A 21563-nucleotide genomic window follows, 5' to 3' on the forward strand; every position below is an offset into this window, starting at 1 on the left:
GAAAAGATTTGGCATGGGTCCTCAGATCCTCAAAAAATTATACAGCTGCACCATCGAGAGCATCCTGACTGGTTGCATCACCGCCTGGTATGGCAACTACTTGGCCTCCGACCGCAAGGCACTACAGAGGGTAGTGCGTACGGCCCAGTACATCACTGGGGCCAAGCCTCCTGCCATCCAGGACCTCTATACCAGGCGGTGTCAGAGGAAGGCCCTCAAAATTGTCAAAGACTCCAGCCACCCTAGTCATAGACTGTTCTCTCTGCTACCGCACGGCAAGCGATACCGGAGTGCCAAGTCTAGGTCCAAAAGACTTCTCAACAGCTTCTACCCCCAAGCCATAAGACTCCTGAACAACTAATCATGTTTACCCGGACTATTTGCACTGCCCCCCCACCCCATCTTTTTACGCTGCTGCTACTCTGTTAATTATTTATGCATAGTCACTTTAACTATACCCACATGTACATATTACTTCAACTACCTCAACTAGCTGGTGCCCCTGCACATTGACTCTGCACCGGTACCCCCCTGTATATATAGACCCATGGGGCGGCGCACAACTGGCCCAGCGTCGTCCAGGGTAGGGGAGGGAATGGCCGGCAGGGATGTAGCTTAGTTGGTATAGCATGGCGTTTGCAACGCCAGGGTTGTGGGTTCGATTCCCATGGGGGGCCAATATGAAAAAAAAAAAAAAATAATAATAATAATAATAATGTATGCACTCACTAACTGTAAGGCGCTCTGGATAAGAGTGTCTGCTAAATGACTAAAATGTAAATGTAAATATATAGCTTCCCTACTGTTATTTTATTTTACTTCTGCTCTTTTTTTCTCAACACTTTTTTGTTGTTGTTTTATTTTACTTTTTTATTAAAAATAAATGCACTGTTGGTTAAGGGCTGTAAGTAAGCATTTCACTGTAATGTCTGCACCTGTTGTATTCGGCGCATGTGGCCAATACAATTTGATTTGATTTGATTTGGTTATGTCCTGAAGTATTTCGAATAGGCCTACTACAGCAGTGTTCCTGTGCAGTACAAAAACTTAACAGCCTATAGCCTGATCCACTGTTAGATTGGGTCTTCAAAACATCAGATAAGGATACAAAATGAACACAACTTGGAGAGGGTTTGTTTACTCTCATCCGTCATCAGAAATCTTTAATTTCTGAGAGTGCAGATAATTTTTCTTAGATAGATACACGTTCATACATCCTAAAACATAGCTATGTAATCAGTTCACCGTCTCATTTAAAACTATCTTAATCACGCTCACTTGTTTAGGGTTACAATAAGATTTCCATCTACTCAGAGAAGAGGTGTTTCTAGAGGTGTGCTGTGTGCTGGCCTTTCTAGACATTCTAGATTCCTGACACCCAGCATGAGGTCATGGTACACTCCGTCCCAGAGTTCTTCACTGAGGAGTGACACAACGACTGTGTGTGTTGACAGTTGACATCCTTATCCAACCTGTCAGACTAGAGACAACTAGAAACAACCTTTTCACACTTACAACTGCAGCATGTAGTAAATATGCACAGCATGTATCTTGACTTCTAAGTGTTTCTCTTTCTTTCTTTTTGTAAACAGATCTCTCTACCCAATGGGGTTGGAAAGTCTCCCTTTCTGGGGTAAGTCATATAATAACTCTGTTATAACTTTATAACCTATCACATGGATTGATTTTGATGGGAAATGTGAATACAAAATCATAAGGATCTCACCTATTACAATGTGTTATTTAAATATTTTCCAGAGGTGGGAATCCCTTTGCCACTGTCAAACTGAGACCTACAGTGACCAATGACAGATCAGCACCAATCGTCTAATAACCAGGGATCATCCAGAATCATAAAGCTTGGGACCTCTGCCCCACCAACACTCCAAAATCACAGTCCGACAAGATGTCCAGACAGCCTGGATTCTACTCTGCTTCAGCAAACCAGCTCAATTGTTGCTAGTTCCATTGCAACTGCATTGTAAAACAGACCAGTGAAGTGACAATAAATATGAGCAGTGCTGAAACAGACTAATATCCAGGCTACCTTCCTGACTCTTCAGCACTCAGATAAAAATATATATATATATATATATATATATATATATATATATATATATATATATATTATGTCTGTAGTAGTTGTGGGAATGATGGGAGAGAGACACTAGTTGGGAAAAGAAGAGCTCAATTATTTGCCATGTTTATTTTTTTATTATTATGTGACCATTTTTAAATGGGGAAACTATTTATGTAAACATCTTTAAACAAATTCTTAGATATATTATTTTCTTGTGCCACTAGAGATCCTGGTTCGAGTCCAGGCTCTGTCGCAGCCGGCCGTGACCGGGAGACCAATGGGGGCGGCGCACAATTGGCCCAGCGTCGTCCAGGTTAGGGGATGGTTTGGCCGGAAGGGATGTTCTTGTCCCATCGCGCACTAGCGACTCCTGTGGCGGGCCGGGCGCAGTGCACGCTGACACGGTCGCCAGGTGTACGGCGTTTCCTCCGACACATTGGTGCAGCTGGCTTCCGGGTTAAGCGGTCATTGTGTCAAGAAGCAGTGCGACTCGGTTGGTTTGTGTTTCGGAGGACGCACCAATGTAAAAAAATTAAAATATTGTTTTCTAATTAATTTCATCATAAAGAAGTCAACCCCCCAACCCCCCTCCCCTTTGCACACCCTCGGCAAGTGTGTATTGCGTGTAAACAGTGAGAGTTTATGGAAGAATGAATATACCCATTGGGCACAGACATCAGTTCAGCGTCTATTATTGATTGACATTTGGTTGAGTTGTCAACTAACGTGAATTCAATGTGAAATCAACAAAACATTGCACCATGTCATTGGCTTTAGGTTAAAAGTTGGATGAAAGAAAGACGAAAGTCCCTTATGTTGATGACTTTTTGCAAAATCCAATCCGTTTTCCATGTTGATTCAACTTCATCACATATAATTGTTTTGTTGAAATGACGTGGAAACAACGTTGATTCAACACATTTTTGCCCAGAAGGTAGTAGTGTAAATTATGTTTTAAATTAAAATAAGTGATTTTTGATTTGCCATAGACTACTAAATGAATGTATTCTGAATGGGGGATGCATTGACATATGGACTACCATGCTATTTTTTCATAGTTCAAAAGTTCCTGATAATAATAGGGTGGCAATTTCTCTTTGGCTTTTTCATGGTAAGCTGGATGTTGTGTGTATACAAATACACAATTGTTGTAAATCACAATCACATTGTTTTTTGGTAGAAATACAGTATGAGCCATGCAGTATAGAGTATATCAAAAGAGTATACAGGTTTTCTTTCTTCCTTCTGTGTAGAGTAATTCATGATACACACTGCTGTCCATGATAATTGATTATTGTCATCCCAAATAAGTATTTGAAAAGAACACTGGACATGGTTCCTCCTCTTTTATCTCTGTTCAGATACTGATGTGTATTGTTTTCATTCTCTAAAGGTGAGAAGGAAAAAACCTTACATGGTCCTTATTAATGTATTGACTTTGCAATGTACTGCCATAGCCTACTGTGTATCTGTATGAAGACTTCCATTATAAGTGATAATGTTGTTCATCCCTTAATACATGAGATTAAATGGAGAATAAAAAGCTTTGGTTGTCTTTTATTGAATTAGTAGTTTTTTATATTGAATGAATGAGTAGGCTACCATTCTTTCCTGCCTCGTAGTAAATAGCTTTAAGTTATGTTAATTTGATTACGATAAACACACACACATACATCTTTGAATAAAGATGTTTATGTTTACCACTAGAGTCCGTTTGCACTACTACTTTGTCAGGTCATAAGACACATTTAGAAGGAAAAGCATGAGACAACACTGGGGGATTGTCTGTAGGACATTACTGTCCTTGCCTAAGTAATTCTATGATATCCACTCTCTACTCCTAGCGGTTATATCCAGTGTTTGTCTGTCTGGGGGTGTTGGGGGAAAAGCCCATTTCTGTTCTAACCAAATTGACTTTTACATTTTGGCCATTCAGCAGACTTACAGTGAATGCAACCACACATCACAATCATTGTAAGTGAAACTTTCCTCAATAAAGCAGCTATCAGCAAAATCAGTGCTGATAAGGAAAGACAAGAGCAATATTGTATTGTATTGTATTGTATTATATAATATTGTATTATATTATATTTTCCAATGTTATTATCAGACCTTGTAATTCCCTATAATAACAAAGCTACTAGTGTCGCCTACTGGACAAATTCAGCCATTGGTTCAGTTGGTGCAGCAGCCAATCCGCGTTTACAGTAAAACACCACACTTCCTGTTTCGGATTAAAGAAAATATCGCAATTAATGGTATAATCGCAATTAATGGTATATTCAATCTGATGACGAATGAATTGTAGTGACTTACCATACCGTTTATGAGAGGGAACACACGGTAAGTGATGAGCTATTGCTAACTATTTAATTTCTTGCTGTGCTTTAGTGGTAAGCCTCCCTGTAATGCCTTAAAGAGCAATGTCAAGCTAATATTTACTCTGTGCTAGCCAGGCCATTCATTGGATAATTATGCCACGTTTGTAATGTTGAGTGTCCTTTATGTGGTTGTAGATTTGCTGATAGCAGCAGTCAGCTGTTATGCAAAAAATTGCAGTCTACCTGCGATAAGTTTAGCATGCTGCAGTAGACTACTTTATAAACCAACCAAAAGCTTAGCTACTATGTGTCACGTAGGTGCCAGATAAGCTACTTTGTATCAATGTTGATCATTCACCGCCCTATTACAATGTAGCAAACGTCATTCATTTGCCACAGTATTATCTCAGTGAGTTACAATGTTGCAGTTTGCAACTACCAGTATCTAGAGACTCTCGAGTCAATTGGGCGAGTCACTAGATCAGGTCGCAGCTTGCTTCAGACAGTACACTGAGGTTTATCTCTCTGGCTAGATGAGTTTATTAATTGCTTGTGACAGGGGCTACACCTTTGAAGAGCATCACTCGCCCCAGGCATTACATAATGTATTGGATCAGGAAAGGATGGAATAGGTTGAAGCTGCCCCGGCCTAGACACTGGTGTAAGGTCAGTTTAGCCTTTTACCCATAAATGGAATAGAGATAGACTCTGTACTATAGCTTATTCTGCTTTCAGAAGAGAGATGAGGCAGGGCCATGGGCCATGAGGGAGAGCTGAACAGAAGGTCAGCAGTGAGCATGCTGATTCAGACTCACTGGCCTGCTGGCTAGCCTAGCTACATCACTGGACTGTTTTAATTAGAAATGTGATTTCCTTATTATTAGACCAAGCAGTTTGGCTGGGGGTGTACCTCTCAAGGAGGGTAATTTGAGGGAACTCTCTCCCTTTTATGCCTCTCTCTCTCCATACCCCCTTATACATTTACATTTTAGTCATTTGGCAGACGCTCTTATCCAGAGCGACTTACAGGAGCAATTAGGGTTAAGTGCCTTGCTCAAGGGCACATCGACAGATTTTTCACCTAGTTGGCTCGGGGATTAGAACCAGCGACCTTTCGGTTACTGGCACTGAGCTGTTAACCCCTAAGCTATACTCCTCCCTCTCTGTGACCTCTGCTATTTGTCCATCCTCCAATCCCCCATTTATCACCCCTCTTTCTAAATGAAAACAAGGCATCTGACTTTGGTATGTCTTCCCTCTCCCTAGGCCTGACCATGCCTGTGTCCCTGCTGTGGGCAGTGGATGTGTACGGGCGCGTGTACAGCCTGTCCACCGGAGGGCAGCAGTGGGAGCAGTGTCATGATGCCGTGTTAGAGTTTAAGAGGGTGACAGCCGTGCAGCAGTGTTGCTGGGGTATCGCCTGTGACCACCACATTTACCTGAATGTCCACTCTTGTGATGTACCCATACGTTACCAGGAGGAGACATACGAGAACCAGGTACAGGGTGTGTGTGTCCGCGGGACGGACAGGTTTAGGGTCATGAAATAGTGTGTGGATGAAGGGCGGTGGGTGCCGGTTAAATAAAAAGAAAACAATTAATAAAAAAATCCATCAATGCATAATTATTGTGCAAGTCATATCTATAGGCTACATTGAGGTTCTTCTTTCATTATTTGTATCTTGTGTTCGTACGTAGCCTAAGCTTTAGGGCCTAACTGTAGGGCGCCAAATATACAGCAATTTCCAAATGCTTTTGAAAAAGTTACCCTCGATCCACTGAGGCAAAAAGGAAAATGTCGAAGTTTAATTCAATAATAGGAAAGCTGCGAAACGGAGAGTTGAAAATAAATAGAAGGGAGGGCCAGAACAGTATTCGGTTAAATGGATGGAATAGTAGCCTAACTGAAATCTGGACACTGCCTGTAGGTCAATAACCTCTCACATAGCCTAATATAATATTAACTCCTGCAGAATTAAGCATTCCTTGCAGTAAAATGATAAACCAAATGTTAATTTTGACTCGGGAAAGGGAGTGGAGAAATATTATTTATTTATTTCAGCATTTTGAGAGAATGAAACAGAATGGAACAGTTTAGGGACTGTCTGTAAAGGTGTTATCTTTATCAGCGTCATAAAAGCTGAGAGTATTTCAACCACATCAAATATGCATCCAAGACGAACTGAAGTCTTATCAGGAACATTTTGGGTTATTTTAACAGCTTTTAATTTCCTTAAAAACGGTCAAACTGATGTCATTTGGAAATTTTGCACGGAAAATCTTTCCATTTGTATTTATTTTCTTGTTATTGCATTTCCTCCCCGGTCGATAAACATATTTTCTCCGCTAGAGAAGCAGAGATGAAAGAGAAAACAAACTTTACCATGGCAACTAGGTTGAACCATTCATTCTAATGATTTAAGACATTATTCTGACGATCAAGGGTTTATTTAGTCTTCTAGGGCAACATGTAATGACAGAAGAGAAGCTGCATGTATCTAATTATAGACAAGTTGACTAACAAATAGCCTACCAAAATGTCGGAAAATATAAGCAGAAACATAGGACTATCTAAATAGGCCTGTCAAAAATCGTTCCGCCATCTCTGACTGTACAGTGCATTTTCTATATCTGTGGGTTACGGTTGGGTGCAGGCCTCATGTTTTCACTTTATCACATATAGTCGCGCGTTTGCAGATGGGTTATTAGCAATTGTTAGCGGGTGCGGGTGAACAAACAGCTGACCTGCGCATCACTAGTGTGTGTGTGTGTGTGTGTGTGTGTGTGTGTGTGTGTGTGTGTGCTGTATTTGTGCTTCTTTTGCACCTGCTGCATTTATGGTTCCCTCTCTCTCTCTCAGCGATGGAATCCAGTGGATAACTTCTCGGATCGCTTGTTGCCGAGCGACCGCTGGCAGTGGAGTGACATCACAGGGCTGGAACACCAACCCCTGGACAGTTTCCTAATTCCCTCGACCAACTGGGAGTGGGAGGGGGACTGGTACATTGACGAGACCTTTGGAGGAGAACCCACAGAGAAAGGAGTGAGTGTCTGTTGTTCTTCGCTCTCTTTCTCACTCTCTCTTTCTGTCATTTCGCTATCTTTCTCTCTCTCTTGTCTCCCCCATTTTATATTTTCCCTCTTCTCTCCCTCTCTCTTTCTTTCTCTCTCATTCTCTCTCTCTCTCCCTCTCTCTTTCCTTCCCTCCCTCTATGTCCTTGTCTTATCCCTCACCTATGATGATTAATGTGTGAATGGGTTTGTCTGTGTATCTGCAGGGTTGGACCTATGCCATAGACTTCCCTGCCACCTACACCAAAGACAAGAAGTGGAACTCGTGTGTCCGTCGCCGGCGATGGATCCGCTACAGGAGGTACAAGGCCACGGACACCTGGGCCAAGGTGTGTATTTGGAGCATGATAATCACCTGTCACAACCAGGATGTAACTGTGTGCCTCTGCTGTGAATGCTTTCTTCATGTACATACTTGTATTGTACTGTAGGTTTGTTTAGGCCTGTGTGTGTGTCCATCCATGTATCCCTGCATGTGTGTTTACGCCTGTGTGTACTCACTTGTGCCATCCTGCCTGCCTGTGTGTGTGTGTGTGTGTGTGTGTGTGTGTGTGTGTGTGTGTGCTTGTGTGTGTGTTGACCCGTCTCTCTCTGTGTTACCAGATCCCATCAGAAGGTCACAGTGGTCCCCTACCAGACCCCTTTAATGACATCAGCTGTGGGGGCTGGGAGATCAGTGAGGAGCCCAGGGGGAGGCTGTCTCTGTGGGCCGTCTCTCTACAGGGCAAGGTAATACACGCACACTAATGCATGCACATACACACATACAACACAAATGTATTCCTAAACGAGCAAATCAATTTGATTGACTAATTGCCTGTGTGTGTTTGATCTGTGTCATTAGGTGTGGTTTCGTGAGGGTATCCACCACCACAGCCCAGAGGGGGATGGCTGGGAGGAGGTGTCTCTGCCTGGGGAGGTAGTGCAGATCAGCTGTGGTCCAGGGGACCTGGTCTGGGCTGTGCTCTGGGAGGGTCAACTCATCGTCAGGGAGGGCATCACCAGAGACTGCCCACAAGGTGGCTGGTTGACAGAGGAAGTGTGTGTGTGTATGTTAGAGAGAAGGAGAGAGAGAGCGCATGCTTGTGTCTGTTTATGAGAGGAGAGAGAGAGAGAGAGAGAGAGAGAGAGAGAGAGAGAGAGAGAGAGAGAGAGAGAGAGAGAGAGAGAGAGAGAGAGAGAGAGAGAGAGAGAGAGAGAGAGAGAGAGAGAGAGAGAGAGAGAGAGAGAGAGATTCTGTCCTGTCAGACCTGGGCGTCTAATGGTCTCTTTTCTCTTCTCTGTCTGTCAGGCTCCTCCTGGGTGGTGGTGGACTCTCCCAACCCAGAAGCCGGGGCCATCCACATAGCTGTGGGGGACAACGTAGTGTGGGCCGTCACCAAGGACAACAAAGTAAGACTATATATATGAAACACTCTCTCATTTAGTCTTTTGTGCTTAATTTATGCTCTCTATATCTTTCCCTCTCTCACTCTGTGAGAATGTCAGGAGTATGTTCCTGATGATCATCTCTCTGTACCTGTCAGGTATGGTTCAGGCGTGGCATCAACTCCCATAACCCATGTGGTTCAGGCTGGATCGGGATGGTCGGGGAGATGGTCATGATCAACGTGGGCCTCAACGACCAGGTAAGGTTTTGATCAATGTTTATTAACAGATCTTCTAATAGATTGTCAAGTAAGTTCCCTGGGTGTGGTTTATAAATATTCACTTGCCACTGTCCATAGTGCTGAAACAGGTTTGGTCAGGCATTCTACACAGGTCAATGTCTGTTTGTTCTGACACTGTCCAGGTGTGGGGTATCAGCTGTGTGGACCGGGCAGTTTATTTCCGTCAGGGTGTGACCTCCAGTGAGTTGAGTGGTAAAGCCTGGAAGGCTGTCAACGTGCCCCGAGACGGAGACATCATGTCCCACTCCTCCGCCAGCACTAGCAGTCTGCACAGGTGGACATGGACACACACATTTCCAATGCTTGGGCAATCTCGTCTACATAAAACGATTAGCCAAACAGTCTGCCAGCTGGGTGCCCTGTGTAATACTAATCTCTCTCTCTCTCTCTCTCTCTCTCTCTCTCTCTCTCTCTCTCTCTCTCTCCTTCTTACTATCTCACTTTCACTCTGTCACTCTTTCCTCTCTGACTCTCTCTCTCTCTTCTCTCCGTCCGTCCCACAGTGCTGGTTGTTTCTTCAGTGGTGAGGTCCGAGCCCAGTCTGTGATGAGTGAAGACTCGGACACAGAGGGCGATCCACAGAGGGCGGTCCTAGAAGTAGGGGCCTGCCTTTCTTCCCCTCCCCCTCCCATCGACCCTGACGTCACCAAACCACGCATCCCTAAGGTCACCAGCGACAGCTTCATCTCTGAGATGCTCTCTGACCGCGAGGTCAAACGGGAGGGGGCCACCGCTGCCGCCACTGCCGCCACTGCCAGTCCCTCTATCCCAGAAGAGGAAGTCGCTCTTGGGGAATCAGAGGCCAAGTCTCCCCCTCCGGCCCTGGTTCTTTCCCCCAGCCTGTCTGGAGGGCCTGGGGACCCCCAGTGGAGTAATGTGGACCTGGAAGAGACCCAGACTCACCTGGCTGTGGGGCCTGCCGTGGTGAGAGGGGACTCGGCTGACACCTGTAGCTTGTCCTCGGTGGCCACCTACACCCTGTATCAGGGGGAGCCTTATGGGGCGGATGAACACCCGCTCTGGGCATGGGTCAGTGGAGGAGGCTGTGGTGTGGACTGTCACTCCCAGCTCAACTGGTTCAGCTCTGCCACAGGTGAGACACAGATACTGTAGATATTGTATCGCCCTGAAATTGTATTTCTCCTGCATATCAAAACAAGCCTAACAATATGCAAAACTCCAGCTTCAACTCACAATTACACCAGAATACACACTTCTGACTGATGTAACAGTGTCGCTCTGCTTATTCCTTGTTGTTGTTGTTGAGCCACTGGAGTGTTTCCTCACACATTGTTGATCAAGTTTTGACCTTTGTCTTATTGTCTCTCTCAGCCCTGACATCTTCAGTCCAGTCCATGAGTCTGTCCATCAGTCCAGCCCAGACAGCTGCCTGGCGGAAACAGATCTTTGATCAGCTCAGCGAACGCTCTAAGAGAGAGATGGACCACTTTAAACATTACGAACAGGCCATAGAACAGGTACCAACAACTTGAAAGTCCTTACAACTTGAACGCTTACAAATGCTTTTTTTGGTTGCTTGCTTGATTTAATTAGGTCTGTTTATGACTTGTCCTTGTTGTATAGACGTTGATTAGTCTCCCTCCCTCGTCCCCTCCTTCTCTCCCTTCCTCCCCTCCTCCTCTCCCTCCCTCCCCACCTCCGTCCCAGTCTGTGTGGGTGAAGAAAGGGACCATGCAGTGGTGGAGGGACTGGAAGCCCCATAAGTGGGTGGACGTGAGGTTTGTCCTGGAGCAGTTCTCAGGACCCGAGGGAAACAAGGACGGTATCCTCTTCCTCTACTACACCTTCAACGAGGAGAAGAAGGTGAGGGGAGGGCCACAATGTCTTTGTGTGCTTATGTGTGTGTCTGTTTGTGTGTGTGTTTTCTGTGATCTGTAATGAGTTATTTATTCCTAATTTCCTCCCTCTTTCCAGTACCTGCATGCGTTCATCAATGAGGTGACTATCTTGGTGCCGGTGCTGAATGACTCCAAACACACATTTGCCATCTACACAGCAGAGAGGACTAAACAGAGGTGGCCTATCAGACTGGCTGCTGCCACCGAGGTGGAGATGCACGACTGGGTAGGTTATATGATCACTGTCTTACACCTGAACCTGACACACAGTACAGTGCTCCATTTTCACTGAAAATCATATGTTTTATTCATAAGCAAATGTCATGCTAAATATAGGATGGCGAAAGGGTTATGCCACAAAGAACCAGATATAACGATATTTTTATATGACCCTTTATGTAGTACGACTTTGCCTCTATGTAGGGCTTATGAAGACTTTACGTATGCTATATACATCCTTTATAAGTTGTCGTTTGGTAAAAGTGGGGCCTTAATGTCTTGACTATGTCTCTGTACCCCCAGCTGGCCCTGCTGAGTGTGTCGTGCTGTGACTCCCGGGGGATCCAGGGTCCCCCCTCTAAACAGGCCATCTGGTCAGTCACCTGTAAAGGAGACATCTTCGTCTGTGAGCCCTCACCTAGCCTGGAGGCCTGTCCCTACCCCACACCCTGTGACCAGATGTAAGACATGTCTTCTGGGCTGTTATCAATGCTTTATAAAGGCTTGATAAATGAGACCTATGAATACAAAACTACAGTATATCATGAATTTGTTATTTGTGGATAAATAGATAGATATTTATTGATCAGAAATATGCACTTACAACTGAATAGTCTTAACTGTCAACAAATGTTTTATCAGTCACTCTTCAAGGAAAATGTTAGACTTTTCTTTCCTTTGTCTCTAACCACACGTTGCTCTGTCCTGTCTGTCCTGTCTGTCCTGTCTGTCCTGTCTGTTCTGTCTGTGTGTGTGTCTGTAGGTTCTGGCGTCAGGTGGGGGGTCACCTGCGTCTGGTGGAGTGTAACAGTCTGGGGGTGGTTTGGGGGGTGGGCTATGACCACACTGCCTGGGTCTACACTGGCGGCTATGGAGGTGGATTCTTCCAGGGTAAACACACTAAATATATACTAAACATAAACCTACTGGACTGGACTTAAAGCATATGCCAAACATAACCAAGTACTCTATAGCCACTAACATGGAAACCAAACCGGCAACGTTGTGTGTGCGAGCATTGCAAAATAAATTAACGCGTACATGTTATTCAATCATTTCACCCAAACTGCTTGCACGCGTCAACGAACATATGCGTTGCTGAACGCTAAAATAGAACTTGGTTCTATTTGAGACGCTCAATGCACTGCAAGTCCCGCCTCTCCCATCTACTCATTGGAGGAGAGATTAATCAAAGATAACTAACAAAAAACGAACTAGGTTTCCCCTTTTATCTGTGGATTAATCGTCAGAGTAGAGAAACACACCATTTTGTATGATTCAGCACCGTATTGTGCATGTCAGGTAAAATAACAACCCAATGTTTATCTTCCAGGACAAATGCTAGCAGCAGCAAGCTAGCTTAATGTCCATGAATGTTTCTTGTGTGTTTTGACCTGTCCCCAAATTGATATAGTTGGTTCTCAGTTAGTTTTGGTATTTTTACCAGTGTGTCATGATTGCATCTGGTGGGGATAGACAAAATCAACATGCGCACGATTGCGCTCGCGGACATAAGCGCAGGGCCAGTTTGGTCAGGGTGAAAGGGTATTTATCAGCTCTATTTTGTCTCAGCTCCTGACTATAACCTCTCTCTTGTCTTTGTTAGGTCTGGCCAGCAGCACAGATAACATCTACACCCAGACAGATGTGACGTGTGTCTACATCTATGAGAACCAGAGGTGGAACCCAGTCACAGGATATACCAACAGAGGCCTCCCAACAGATCGCTACATGTGGAGTGATGCGACGGGACTGCAGGAGTGTACCAAGGCCAACACCAAGCCTCCATCCCCTCACTGGACATGGGTGGGTACCATTAGAAGGACAAAAAATGTCAATTTTACCCTCAATAGAGAGCAATAGTAATGGCGTCTTTTTGTAGGCACTAACTCCGCCTTGGCTCGTTGGACAAAGCCTATGGGGAAATGAATGGGGATTTTGTAGGAGTTTAGGATAAATACCAAAAATACGGTCTGTGGTAAACACAGGCTTAGGAGAGCTTATACGTTTTGTTCTATGAGATCATCTTCATCAGCTACGTCAGTTTTTGTGAATTTTGAAGCATTTATGTAATCAAGTACATATAAAGGCTTCATAATTCATAAAGGTGATGTTAACTGACTGATATCTCATAGAACAAAACTTATAAGATCTCCTAAGCCTGTGTAAACCTCAGACCTTATTTTCGGCGTTCGTTCCCCATTCATTTTCCCCATAGGAATGGCTGAACGAACCAGGGGTAACTCGTTTCTGTTTTTTAGGACTACAAGCTGGCGAGCTCTATGGACATTATCACTTTTGAACTTAAACTAAACATGCACAGAGTACCAGTAGATGTCTAAAACGGTCCTACAAACAAAGCTTGTTTTGCTAACTGCTTTGTCTCTTATCAGGTAGCAGACTGGGCCATTGACTACGGTATCTCCGGAGGGACAGACAGAGAGGGTTGGCAATACGCAGCTGATTTCCCAACGTAAGTGTATCTAACCTTCTCCAATACATCTTCATTGGTCTATCTATCGCATATCAAGCTGAATCTTTTCCCTGCATGAAAGCAACCATAATATTTGTTTACCTCACTATCATGTGTTTTCTCTCCCTCCCTCTGGATGGACTCTTCCAGGTCGTATCATGGCCACAAGACCTTGAAGGACTTTGTTCGTCGTAGGCGATGGGCCAGGTACTGTATGTTACTACAGAACAATGGCTCTGTTCCCTCATCACTGTTTGTTTAGTCAGCACATAATAATAATAATAATAATAATAATATATGTATTTTATATAGCGCTTTTCATTACAAAGAGAATCTCAAAGACGCTGTAAAAACAAACAAAACAAATGTAGAGATCTGGCAGGTGTTGGGCGATGGTCTTCCACAGCTTCAGATGACGAGGTGTTGTTCAGCCAGGTAGTTCAGAAAGGCTGGGCAGTACTTAAGCGGATGGAGCCTTGATGGCACAGAGAGGGAGCAGCATCAGTCAGTTACTTAGACAGCCCGGTGCTTTTGATCAGGCACCTCATTCGTTGTCTGGTCCTCTGTAGGTAGGCTGGATAGTCCACTACTGAAGTGTAGCACCCACCTAGGTGATACAATGGTCTGGTCTGCCTCATTCTGCCGACTCAGTACTCTGTTTAAACAACCCTGAGTTTGAGCTCTAGGTAGAAAAATGGCCCGTAAGCACATATCTAGGATCAGCTTTACTCTACCTAAATCCTAACCTTAGCCATTGGGGGAAACACAATAACTGACCTTAGATCAGCTCTAGGGCAGAGTTCTTCAATCCTGGTCTTGGGGACCCACAAGGAGTGCATGTTTTTGCTCCAGCCCATTACTAACACACCTAAATTAACTACCGGTACACTGGTCTAGGTGCGACTTATCTCCTATTTTAACAACCCTTGTACACTAGATGACCAAAAGTATGTGGACACCTGCTCGTCGAACATCTCATTCCAAAATCATGGGCAATAATATGGAGTTGGTCCCCCCTTTGCTGCTATAACAGCCTCCACAAACCATTTCTGTATGGACCTCGCTTTGTGCACGAGGGCATTGTCATGCTGAAACAGGAAATGGCCTTCCCCAAGCTGTTGCCACAAAGTTGGAAGCACAGACTCGTTTAGAATGTCATTGTATGCTGTAGCTTTAAGATTTCACTTCACTGGAACTAAGGGGCCTAGCCCGAACCATGAAAAACAGCCCCAGACCATTATTCCTCCTCCACCAAACTTTACAGTTGGCACTATGCATTCGGGCAGGTAGCGTTCTCCTGCCATCCGCCAAACCCAGATTTGTCCGTCGGACTGCCAGATGGTGACGTGTGATTCATCACTCCAGAGAACGTGTTTCCACTGCTCCAGAGTCCAATGGCGGCAAGCTTTACACCACTCCAGCCGACGCTTGGCATTGCGCTTGCGCATGGTGATCTTAGGCTTGTGTGCAGCTGCTCGGCCATGGAAACCCATTTCATGAAGCTCCCTACCAACAGTTCTTGTGCTGACGTTGCTTCCAGGGGCTGTTTGGAACTCGGTAGTGAGTGTTCGAAACCGAGTACAGACGATTTTCAGCACTCGGCGGTCCCGTTCTGTGAGCTTGTGTGGCTTACAACTTCGCAGCTGAGCTGTTGTTGCTCCTAGACGTTTGCACTTCACAATAACAGCACTTACAGTTGACCGGGGCAGCTCTAGAAGGGCAGAAATTTGACGAACTGATTTGTTGGAAAGGTGGCATCCTATGACTGTGCCACGTTGAAAGTCACTGAGCTCTTCAGTAAGGCCATTCTACTGCCAATGTTTGTCTATGGAAATTACATGGCTGTGTGCTCGATTTTATTCACCGGTCAGCAACGGGTGTGGCTGAAATAGCTGAATCCACTTATTTGAAGGGGTGTCCACACACTTTTGTATATATATGTGTGTGTATTTCCTCTGACAGGAAGTGTAAACTGACAACCACAGGGCCGTGGCAGGAAGTCCCGCCCATCCCGTTGAGTGACGTGACCATCGTCCCATGTGGAGCTCAGAGCAGTGTTGAGCCGGTCCCTCTGTGGGCCATCAGTAACAAGGGAGACGTGCTCTGTAGACTTGGGGTCACCCTACTGACGCCTGCCGTGAGTCACACACACAAACACAATATGTAAACATACAACACACATGTTCACCATGAATACGCACACATTGTATTTGATAACCGAAGTGGTTGTGTGTGTTTCTAGGGGACGTCGTGGCTTCACGTGGGCACAGACCAGCCTTTTAAGTCTATCTCCATCGGTGGGGCCAACCAGGTGTGGGCCATTGCCAGGGATGGATCTGCCTTCTACAGGGGCTCCGTGTCCGCAGAGAGCCCTGCAGGTCAGTCAGAGAACCACGCAGAACCCACACTCTCTGACAGAACCAAGGGTCTCCCTTCAGTCTTACTGCTAATTAACAGTTCAGTCAATCACTCAAATGTATTTCTAAAGCTGTTTTACATCAGCAGTTGTCACAAAGTGCTTTACAGTGATACTGTAGCTCAATGTTTCCTTTTTGAAGGAGCTTACCTCTCTGGGCTCTGGTTCATATCAAAGAGATGCACCTTATGATGAAAGTAGACTAACCACTGGCTGTTTAATGTACTATTGCCCCCTGCAGGAGACTGCTGGTACCACATCCCCTCTCCTGCCAGACAGACGCTCCAACAGGTGTCTGTAGGGAGGACGTCGGTCTACACTGTGGATCAAAATGGTACAACAGACAAGAATTTTATGACATACTATGACATTTGCCTTTATTATCAGCTGTCTATTAGTTGTACCATCTCAATTATTTATTTTTAGCAGGATTTTAATGCTGTGCTCTCTATCCAGGTAACCTGTGGTTCAGACAGGGCCTGACTCCCAGCTACCCCCAGGGATCGTCATGGGAACACATCTGCAACAATGTACGCAAGGTCTCCGTAGGACCTCTAGACCAGGTGAGCAGAACCTACAATCTAAAACCTGGGTGGTTGTTGTTGGTAGTAATTCATCATAATGACTTTCTCTTTTCTCAAAATTCAACGCTCTTTACATTGCACTGTGTTGACTAACTCAACCCTTCTCGTTGTTGTGTAGGTGTGGATCATAGCTGACAAGGTGCAAGGCAGCCAAAGTCTGAGCTGTGGGACAGTGTGTCACCGTCTGGGGGTTCAGCCCATGGAGCCCAAGGGACAGTCCTGGGACTACGGCATCGGAGTGAGACCCTTAACCTTACCTCTAACCCTGACCCTAACCCACCAACCTGCTTCTGAGTCAACAATGACTTTACATTTACATTACATTTGAAGATTTTCTTGGTGGGGGGGCTGTCTGACTGTCTCTCTCCGTCTGTTATCTTTCTCTCACACTCTCTCGTTCTCTCTCTCTCCCCCTCTTCCTCTCTCTCTCTCTCCTCAGGGTGGCTGGGACCACATCACTGTGAGAGGGAACTCAATTGAGGCGCCTCGTGTCCGTATGCCCTCCCTGACACCCTCCCTCACCGCCTCCCTAATGGACCCCCTCCGCCCCCTTCCACCCCGCAGCCCGCTCCCCGTCATGATCACAGAGAAGGATAATGGGAATGCTGTCAGGTGTTAAACACACACACACACACACACACACACACACACACACACACACACATACAGCACTTGCCAGTGGACACTGTATCTCTGTTCTGTCTTCAGCCCAACTCTCTCTTCAAATACTTTACAAAAACACCACAATGCAACTACTCCACCATCCACACTGTACTGTAGCTCCCAGCTCCAGCCTCAGCTTGTAAGTGTCTGAAGTCAAACTCTTCTGTCCTATCACATGGCTGTGTTCGAAGACCTTTGAACCCTATCTCTGCGCCCTCAGCTTGACTCAGGCAATCACCTTCTCTCTTCACAACTAGCAGATCATGTTCAGTATTTCCCACATAGAGCACTAAAGTCATTTTTAAACAGTGTCACTGAGTCTTTGAACATTGCGTCATTGTAATTTAAAGGTAACTCAGTGAAATGACGTTGCCACGAGCAGCACCGCAAATATTGAGATGAGCGAGATGCAAGATTCTCTCACACAGTCACACACAGTATCTGCTCATGTGCACAGGTTTGCTTCACGCTGTTAGAGCGTGGTAGGTACGGGACCAACACAGTAGAAATTGACCCACTATACTGTTTACTTTCTGCATATACGTCATATATGAGTCTACGTTTAAATCTGTGGTCTTAAGATAACTTTAAATCTGTGGTCTTAAGATAACTTTTTGTTTTATTTCTAGTTTTTGTTTGGTTGAATGTTTTTTTACGTGTGTGTTTGGTGTGTACCGTATTGTATGTGAGTAGATCTTTGGTTTATGTTATGGTGGTGATGGATTTATCTTTTTAAAATAATATAATAGGTGTATTTGGGTGGTATTCAATGTGATTGGGGCGATGTTAAGATAGGTTAAACCGCATCACTGTCGGCCCAAGTATTTGTGACTTATTGTAAAAAGTCTGTATCAAGAAGTTACTATACTTACTACTTTATACCTGCTGGCAACAGATCGAGATTCCACTGGAGTCACACCAAAAACAAGAAGGATTTATTTAACGAGAAGAATTTAGGTTATTAACGTTTGATAACACATTATGCTTTTCCAGTTCCAGGCCTTTCCCCTGAATGGTTTGTGTCTGTGATGGCCACAGTAAAGAGTTTCTATGCCCATGTTCCTAGAGGACAGTTTTTTTTCTATAAAATGTTTATGTTACACTCGAAAAGAAAGTGTATATTCTTCTTTTCATGAAAATGTGCAATGTGTAGTTCTACACTGAACCGCAGTGTGAATTGCTTGGAAATTGATGTCTTTGCGAGGCTTAAAAGTTAATTTGTTTATTTCTCAGGAAAATAAGAGTTCTCCTAAACGCTATTATTGGCATGTTTTTGACCTACGATTGTAGCAGTAATGACTGAAAGGTTCGGTGGAAATAACTAATATATATTTTTGTTAGAAATCTGCATATGAGTATAGTATACATGTTTTAATGGTGATATTTCAAGGTTGGGTTATTGTACGTTGGTATATAAAAAGCATAAAATATCAGTCATATTAAGTCCTATTAACTATTATCCATAAACCATAAAAGCTGAAACTAGTACGTTTGGTCATTAATTCATCTTACTTCTGTACATGGGCACCATAAGCCAATAGCTATCACTCATATACTGCAACTACAAATAATTAATTGTACAGAAAATTGTATGTCTGTGAAAACTCACTATCTTCCTATGGCAGTTCCTAATACGAAGAGGGCATTGTTTGAGAATGTTTCACTTACTACTTAATACTGTTATAACTGTACAGGTTTCATCCTAAAGGAGGGACACATGCTTTTCATGCTATTGTGTACCCCTTCACATTCCAAGCTTATATGTGTTATAGGTCTAGAGGAGGACTTGTCAGTTTAAAAAATGATTCCGTTGTTTTTATTGATTTATAATGTTAACTAAAATATTATAAGCAGGTACTGTTCTAACCCCAACAAGGCTGTTATTGATGTGTATATTTCTTCCTTCCAATAGTGTGCATGGTCAATGTCCTCTCAATAAATGTGATTATTGATAACGAATATTCTTGTATTTACTTTATTCTCATGATCCAAAACTCATCCAAAACTCAGAACTCAGGTTACAAAGATATTACAGTATCATTCAAACACACATTGTAAGAGCAACATAAATACAGTGGGGAGAACAAGTATTTGATACACTGCCGATTTTGCAGGTTTTCCTACTTACAAAGCATGTAGAGGTCTAATTTTTATCATAGGTACACTTCAACTGTGAGAGACGGAATCTAAAACAAAAATCCAGAAAATCACATTGTATGATTTTTAAGTAATTATTTTGCATTTTATTGCATGACATAAGTATTTGATCACCTACCAACCAGTAAGAATTCCGGCTCTCACAGACCTGTTAGTTGTTCTTTAAGAAGCCGTCCTGTTCTCCACTCATTACCTGTATTAACTGCACCTGTTTGAACTCATTACCTGTATAAAAGACACCTGTCCACACACTCAATCAAACAGACTCCAACCTCTCCACAATGTCCAAGACCAGAGAGCTGTGTAAGGACATCAGGGATAAAATTGTAGACCTGCACAAGGCTGGGATGGGCTACAGGACAATAGGCAAGCAGCTTGGTGAGAAGGCAACAACTGTTGGCGCAATTATTAGAAAATGGAAGAACTTCAAGATGACGGTCAATCACCCTCGGTCTGGGGCTCCATGCAAAATCTCACCTCGTGGGGCATCAATGATCATGAGGAAGGTGAGGGATCAGCCCAGAACTACACGGCAGGACCTGGTCAATGACCTGAAGAGAGCTGGGACCACAGTCTCAAAGAAAACCATTAGTAACACACTACGCCGTCATGGATTAAAATCCTGCAGCGCACGCAAGGTCCCCCTGCTCAAGCCAGCGCATGTCCAGGCCCGTCTGAAGTTTGCCAATGACCATCTGGATGATCCAGAGGAGGAATGGGAGAAGGTCATGTGGTCTGATGAGACAAAAATAGAGCTTTTGGTCTAAACTCCACTCGCCGTGTTTGGAGGAAGAAGAAGGATGAGTACAACCCCAAGAACACCATCCCAACCGTGAAGCATGGAGGTGGAAACATCATTCTTTGGGGATGCTTTTCTGCAAAGGGGACAGGACGACTGCACCGTATTAAGGGGAGGATGGATGGGGCCATGTATCGCGAGATCTTGGCCAACAACCTCCTTTCCTCAGTAAGAGCATTGAAGATGGGTCGTGGCTGGGTCTTCCAGCATGACAACGACCTGAAACACACAGCCAGGGCAACTAAGGAGTGGCTCTCAAGGTCCTGGAGTGGCCTAGCCAGTCTCCAGACCTGAACCCAATAGAACATCTTTGGAGGGAGCTGAAAGTCCGTATTGCCCAGCGACAGCCCCGAAACCTGAAGGATCTGGAGAAGGTCTGTATGGAGGAGTGGGCCAAAATATCTGCTGCAGTGTGCAAACCTGGTCAAGACCTACAGGAAACGTATGATCTCTGTAATTGCAAACAAAGGTTTCTGTACCAAATATTAAGTTCTGCTTTTCTGATGTATCAAATACTTATGTCATGCAATAAAATGCAAATTAATTACTTAAAAATCATACAATGTGATTTTCTGCATTTTTGTTTTCGATTCCGTCTCTCACAGTTGAAGTGTACCTATGATAAAAATTACAGACCTCTACATGCTTTGTAAGTAGGAAAACCTGCAAAATCGGCAGTGTATCAAATACTTGATCTCCCCACTGTATGTCTTCAATATCAAATTCACCTGTTACACACACACCATTGTTTTAATATAATAACCCAGATGCTTTTATCCAAAGTGACTTACAGTCATGCATGCATACGTTTTACATACAGGTGGTCCCGGGAATCGAACCCACGTTGGAAGGACCACTTTACAGAACTGTAAATACACTTACAAGATACCATTGCAGTTTGGAGAGGGGTCATAGAGATAAAAACAACTTGGTCAACACATCAATGTTGACATGTACAAATATGTATCTGTGCAGAGCCTGTGGTCTAGCGGTAATGCACAGGTTCAATTCCCTGCTCCAACCCTTCAAACTTTTTTCCCCACCTATATACAGTATACATACAAATATCTATCTACGGTCATAATGATTCGCACTTGATTTAAATTATGGTGTGTTTTCTTTTCCTTACTTAAACAGTACAGTATTTGACTAAAGTCTGTAGGACCAGTATAGGTAAGCATATCCTTGTCCTGTATGTGACTGTTGTGTCCAGAGGCAGTGCTCAGTAGGGAAAACAAACATCAGTCCTA

The 21563-nt window shown here is 44.1% G+C and overlaps 2 protein-coding genes across 2 annotated transcripts in view; both read left to right on the top strand.

Annotated features, from left to right (window-relative positions):
• Window positions 1-2368, top strand: part of LOC121547517 (brain-specific angiogenesis inhibitor 1-associated protein 2-like protein 1) — a 48015-nt gene extending 45647 nt beyond the window's left edge. The window contains exons 13-14 of the mRNA XM_041858840.2: window positions 1593-1633; window positions 1759-2368. Coding sequence (XP_041714774.1) covers window positions 1593-1633; window positions 1759-1831 — 114 coding nt within the window. The 3' untranslated portion in view covers window positions 1832-2368. The remainder of the gene's footprint in view (window positions 1-1592; window positions 1634-1758) is intronic.
• Window positions 2369-4288: 1920 nt separating this feature from the next.
• LOC121547518 (tectonin beta-propeller repeat-containing protein 1-like) lies at window positions 4289-19316 on the top strand. The gene is made up of 24 exons (XM_041858841.2): window positions 4289-4423; window positions 5668-5900; window positions 7262-7444; window positions 7680-7802; window positions 8077-8202; window positions 8318-8492; window positions 8765-8865; window positions 9000-9101; window positions 9266-9417; window positions 9647-10236; window positions 10476-10621; window positions 10812-10967; window positions 11079-11228; window positions 11525-11682; window positions 11985-12112; window positions 12828-13027; window positions 13615-13694; window positions 13845-13901; window positions 15657-15831; window positions 15937-16072; window positions 16352-16444; window positions 16567-16673; window positions 16813-16932; window positions 17134-19316. Exons 2-24 carry the CDS (start codon window positions 5676-5678, stop codon window positions 17311-17313), a joined length of 3663 nt encoding a protein of 1220 aa, XP_041714775.1. The 5' UTR covers window positions 4289-4423; window positions 5668-5675; the 3' UTR covers window positions 17314-19316.
• Window positions 19317-21563: the final 2247 nt, after the last annotated feature.

The sequence above is a fragment of the Coregonus clupeaformis genome, chromosome 31 (assembly GCF_020615455.1).
Source record: "Coregonus clupeaformis isolate EN_2021a chromosome 31, ASM2061545v1, whole genome shotgun sequence".
NCBI classification, from domain to species: Eukaryota; Metazoa; Chordata; class Actinopteri; order Salmoniformes; family Salmonidae; genus Coregonus; species Coregonus clupeaformis.